The 6,000-nt window shown below is 40.9% G+C and overlaps 1 protein-coding gene across 1 annotated transcript in view; it reads right to left on the bottom strand.

Annotated features, from left to right (window-relative positions):
* Positions 1-1,663: 1,663 nt before the first annotated feature.
* EBF2 (EBF transcription factor 2) overlaps positions 1,664-6,000 on the bottom strand; it is a 220,621-nt gene continuing 216,284 nt past the window's right edge. The window contains exon 16 of the mRNA XM_069575945.1: positions 1,664-4,635. Within this exon, the coding sequence (XP_069432046.1) occupies positions 4,604-4,635 (32 nt within the window). The 3' untranslated portion in view covers positions 1,664-4,603. The remainder of the gene's footprint in view (positions 4,636-6,000) is intronic.

The following is a 6,000-nucleotide window of genomic DNA, read 5'->3' as shown; positions in this document are numbered from 1 at the left end:
CTAGTCTTCAAGGAGAAAAGCAAAACCACAATAGCTTTCTTTGAATAGTGCTTAGAAACAGCATCTCATCCGGGACTTCCTGGTTGCCCAGTGGTTAAGACTTTGCCTTCCAATGCAGTGGTTGTGGGTTAGATCCCTCGTCAGGGAGCTAAGACTCCACATACCTCATGGCCAAAAGCCAAAACATAAAACATAAGCACTATTGTGGCAAATTAATTAAAGACCTTAATAAATGGTCTGCATTTGAAAAGAATCTTTAAAAAAAAAAATAGCATCTCATTCCCTTATGCAAGGAACACAGTTTCTATGGTTTGGAGATCTCTAATCTGCTTACTCCTTGGAAGAAAAGTTATGACCAACCTAGATAACATATTAAAAAGCAGAGACATTACTTTGCCGACTAAGGTCCATCTAGTCAAGGCTATGGTTTTTCCAGTGGTCATGTATGGATGTGAGAGTTGGACTGTGAAGAAGGCTGAGTGCCGAAGAATTGATGCTTTTGAAGTGTGGTGTTGGAGAAGACTCTTGAGAGTCCCTTGGACTGCAAGGAGATCCAACCAGTCCATTCTGAAGGAGATCAGTCCTGGGATTTCTTTGGAAGGAATGATGCTAAAGCTGAAACTCCAGTACTTTGGCCACCTCATGTGAAGAGTTGACTCATTGGAAAAGACTCTGATGCTAGGAGGAATTGGGGGGCAGGAGGAGAAGGGGACGACAGAGGATGAGATGGCTGGATGGCATCACCGACTCGATGGATGTGAGTCTGAGTGAACTCCGGGAGATGGTGATGGACAGGGAGGCCTGGCGTGCTGCGATTCATGGGGTCACAAAGAGTCGGACACGACTGAGCGACTGAACTGAACTGAACTGAATCCTTGTAGAAAGAAATCAAACCATCCTGTTATGAGTAGGCTTGTGAATAGTTTGGTGGAAAAACCACGTTCAGAATCCCATTCTCCTAAATGTACTATGTCAATTTCCCTTTACTCATCTTTGTCCATGACAGCTTTCCCCTCTGCAGTGCCCACTAACAACCCCTACTACAACATTACTACCATCCTTTGAAGGACCCTCCTGCTCTACCCCGCCATGGGAACTTCTCTGACCACTCCACCTCTCTGTGATCACTGTTTTCTCTGGACAGTGCTTCCGTCTTCTTAGACAAGCTATTTTCCATGAATTATTTCCTCCTAGAGGCATGAGACTTTCTCTCTTCCTGTGATCTAAAACTAAACATCACATCTCTGTCCAGCCTCCAGTTCTTCACCTTGTACCTGATGGATCAGCTATAACATTTGTTGAGTTTTGCAGTTTCAAATCTAAATAGACTACTTACCTACCCTAAGAATTCTATATAACCAAAGTCCAACACTGGAAGTAGGATCATTTGGGTTTTTATGAAGGGATTTGACTACATGGATACGTAAATATATACAGAAAAATACTTGAGTCATATGTATTCTCTCCTCCAAGTCAGCACCACAGAATATTTACCAAGTAAGCAAAAGCTGTAGTAAAATTTCCCAACAAGAGTTCAGGAACTAGCAGCCATGTGAAAATCCCCAAACTTAAGTGTAAATTCTGCCCCCACCAAAGAAAGAATAAATCCAAAACTTGATTTTTTTTCCCACTTGAAAAAAAGAGAGAGACAAGTTCCAAATTATTTTTACAGTACAAAAATTTTATTTTTTGTTAGGATAATTTAAAGTTTAAAACTGAAGTAGACATATTCATTTTACAAACAAGATATTCTTTCATAAGTAAGACCATTAAAAACAGTAAACAAAAAAAGCTGTCTTTACAAAAAGCTCTGTGCATAGCAACTTTATACTGTATATAACTGACAAAGCAGAAATGATAAAATGAAACTATACAGTTTGAAAATGAGACCTTACTGTACAAAAGTTAGAGAAGGGGATGGTTTTTAAACCATGCATATTGGAATGTGCAAAGAAAAACTGGGGGAGAATATGATGCTGTAACAAAAAAAAAAGAGAGAGAGAGAGATAAATAATGCAGTAAATAAAGTGTCCCTTTAAATGAAAAATCTTAACACAGCTCCTTTTACAAAGATAGGATAGAATTTGTAGTTACCTATAGAAATACTTATTTCAAGTGGCACAAAAATAACCTGGAACCAGAATGATTTAACAGCAACGACTAAAGAGAACAGAGTAGCTTTGTTTTTAATTTATTAGTACACTAAACATCATCCTTACACACATTTGTACACTTAAATAGATCTGTCGCTGCTGAGGTTCTAGCTGAATGGTCAAAGATGTCTGGTATTTAGTTACACACATTTTTCGGTGTAAAGCTACCGAGAAATTCTACAATCATTTTGAAGACAGTACTGCACTCATCTTCATGCAAGAGCAAAATTCACAGATTCTAAAAGCAATGCTACTTAAAAAAAAACATTTCCTTATGTTGGATTGGCTGGAATCCAGGTCTAAACATGCTTAATTTCATTCTGCCTTCACTTTTGGATGGTGGTGTGTGTCATCCACACTCTTCCTCTCCCATCAGATTTTTCACTGGGGAACGTTCTCTTGTGTGTGTTTCCCTGTTTTGCTTTTTTGTCTTTTGGTGCTTTAGGCCCTGACTGTGAGGGACAGTCAGCATGATTACAAGCATGCCAGGTTTCCAAACTTGGAGTATCATGTGCGTAGAAATAATATTTGGGTCATATTGGGTAGTCCTGGAATACAGGCAGATAAGACCATTGAGGGTTAAATAGAAGTGGGCAAATGGAAGGGAGGGAGAATTTATGACATCACCTAAACTTGGCTCGGATGTACTGAAGATGTTTTTTTCGGGAGAGCTGCATTAATTTCTCATTGGAATCTTAACCTGATACCCCAAACTTAAGTCTGTGTATAGCCTGTACTGTGGTGTCAGTCAACACGGAGAACCCTGGCCTGGAAAAAAATGACATCCTTATTGGCCATTGAGATAAGTCTGGATATATCTCCAAGACCACACAGACTTTCAAGACTTAGCGCCATGTTAGCAGCTCCTTCAAGATTTCTCCTGCTAAGAGCCAGTCCCAGAACTTATGAGAGCCTGTCACAGGCCTAGGGAAATATGCTATTTGGAACACGGGTGCCCCTACCCTCTGACTCTGCTAAGAATCTAGGTTTCCATTTCTTCAAATATCAGAGGAGAGAGTTAGGGCTTATAACCTGCCTCTTCCTCATCCTATCACATTCTTGCCTGGAAACTGTGTCAAGCAGGATACATAGTTGTTTTCCAGGTGAGCTTAATGCCATGAAAGCAGAAATCTGCAGAGATAAGGAAAGATGTGGACATCCTAATGTTGATAAGGAGGAGTCTGAGAGACAGAGTCAACTTCTTCAAACCTGCTTCTGAAGGTCTATGGGGCTTACATCTCTATGCTGAAGCAGCTCACCAAAGAGGAGGGAATGTGGGGCTCTGAACAGGAAGATTCCACAGGGGCCAGTTGGTTGGGGAAGTCACGTGACATTGGCTGTCTTTAAGGTGAGCTCTGCTTTTTCCTGGGGATTGCAAAGCCAGGGGTGCACTGAGATGGGAATGCTCTGCACTTCTCAGGGGAGAATGTTGGGAGCTAATGTGAATTCTTAAAAATTATATATTCACAAAGAGTGAATACCAAAAGGGACATGTAGGCTATTAGAAAGCAGACGGAGCTGGGAATGGATGGATGGGTTTGAGTATTTGTGTACGTGCAAGGACTTGCATCTTTGTCTCTGCACCTGGTTGTTCTACATAAGGAACATATTCTTGCCTGTGTGGGTCAATAAAATGATGGAAAAAGAGGGGGATGCGGGACAGGGAATAAGAGTCTAGTAAGTAACTGCAGTAATAATCACACACCTTTTAAACTTGTTACTACCTGTTTGCATCACTTCCATTTTACATCAGGAAGAGAAATTCCTCTCTCTTCCAAAAAGGTCTGAATTTCTACCTCTACTTACAATAAGTTACACATTTATTTATTTAAATAATTGTAAAACATTTAAAATTTTTTCCCTTTTTTTGTTTTTTTTGTTTGTTTGTTATTTAAGGAGATTAAACTATAAGCAAACACACATACAAGCACATTTCATCATTCGATTCAGGTTTTGTTTTAACAAAGTCTTTCATGCTGGTACCCTGTTTTGTTCAATTTTTTTTTTCTGCATAAACTAAATTGGTATCTGAAAGGCTTCATAGAAAATAGAAACTTTCAACTTTTTTTTTTCCTACAAAGAAAAACAAATAGTATCCAAAATATTAAGCATGAATCGTTTGCCAATTTTTTTTTCTTAAATATTTTACAAACATAGGAAGGTGGTTCTCATAATGTTCGTAACAAAGAATTGCATTTCTGCTCTTAGCACTGACTACGTCAATGACATCTTTTGTCCTTGTTCCCAAGAGGGTCAGTTTGTGTAGCTACCATCAGAGCTACATGACAAACAGGAGACCAGGTTAAGAGGTGGCTCCTGGCAAAGCCAGATCAGTCCATCATGTTCACCTGGGGGCGCAACTCTCCCCAGAGAGCTCCTAGCACTTTCTTTGTTATCAGTCCATCAGAGTAAATAGTTTTGTGCTATAAGAAAGCTGTTCTTCCTCTTCTTTACATCGGGGGCACGACAAGTCCAGTCATGGCTGCAAAGAAAGAGTAGACACAAGCATGAGGCTTAGAGACTCTTTACATTAAAGTCTAGAACCCAGAGAGAGGGGTAGGGGATGGGATGGACAGTCTGGAACAATCCAGAGTGATGGTACCTTCAGCTGATATGGGAACCCACTGTCCTCAGGTCCCAGGAGGTGCAGCGGTAAAGAACCTGCCTGCCAATACAGGAGATGCAAGGGACTCAGTTCAATCCCTGGGTCAAGAAGAGCCCCTGCAGAAGTAAATGGCAACCCACTCCAGTATTCTTGCCTGGTGGGCTGTGGTCCAAGAGGTCACAAAGAGTCAGGGACACAATGGAAGTGCCTGAGCACTGCATTGGTCTAGCAGACAACCAGGGAGAGGCACTGAAGCCTTAATCACTGGACATAACACAAAGCTTCCTGCCTTACTGAATCACTGAACATAACACAAAGCTTGCTGAAATTTTGCTTCAAAGGCCAAGAATCATGTTGTATTTTATATTAATGGGTTGTATAATTGACATATAAACAGGTACTAAATTGTAATATGGATATATGTATAAGATAGTTTTCATTATTAGACTAAAATAATTTCTAGATTATACAGTTTCAAATCACTTAGCTGGAAGAGGAAAATAAATTCCAGGTGCCAAGCCTATTGAGTTACTTACAAGGCATCATTTATAACAAATCAGACTTTCTACCCATCCTGGGTTTCTATCCATGCTAGCTGAGATTTGATGAGTTTTCTAACTGGTTCATCTTCCTTTGGGATGCACAACTATCTGGGCTTCCCTCATAGCTCAGTTGGTAAAGAATCTGCCTGAATCTCCTGCCCCAATGCAGGAGACCCTGGTTCTATTCCTGGGTTGGGAAGATCTGCTGGAGAAGGGAAAGGCTACCCACTCCAGTATTCTGACCTGGAGAATTCCATGGACTATACAGTCCATGGAGTCGCAAAGAGTTGGACACAACTGAGTGACTTTCACTTTCACTATCTGTGATGCCCATTCACTAAGGGATGCTGATTCACTGGAACAGAAGGGCTAACTTAATTTAGCCCTAATTTAAGAGTCACCCCAATCTCTACTCTTCACCCCCAATCCAAGTGCAGTGTCCAGTGCCCTAGTCCATCCATCCATCCTAGTCCCTAGTTCAGTATCCATCTGGTCAAGTGGAAAATGCCTGTCTGGACGGTATCAGGTTCAAAGTGTCCCCTTGATATGAGAAATAAAGCAGCGTCAGCACAATGTAGAAAAATCACACACCAAAATGCATCCCTCTGGCCTTGGCTTTCGAGGGTGAACCCACTGAACTTGCACATTCTTGGAACCTGGCAGAGTGGTTTCCTTGTGTCCAAATGTCACACTGTATCTA

The sequence above is a fragment of the Ovis canadensis genome, chromosome 2 (genome assembly GCF_042477335.2).
Source record: "Ovis canadensis isolate MfBH-ARS-UI-01 breed Bighorn chromosome 2, ARS-UI_OviCan_v2, whole genome shotgun sequence".
In the NCBI taxonomy this organism is placed as follows: Eukaryota; Metazoa; Chordata; class Mammalia; order Artiodactyla; family Bovidae; genus Ovis; species Ovis canadensis.
The sequence above is the reverse complement of the archived record's forward strand: the minus strand, read 5'-3'. Positions and strand labels throughout refer to the sequence as shown.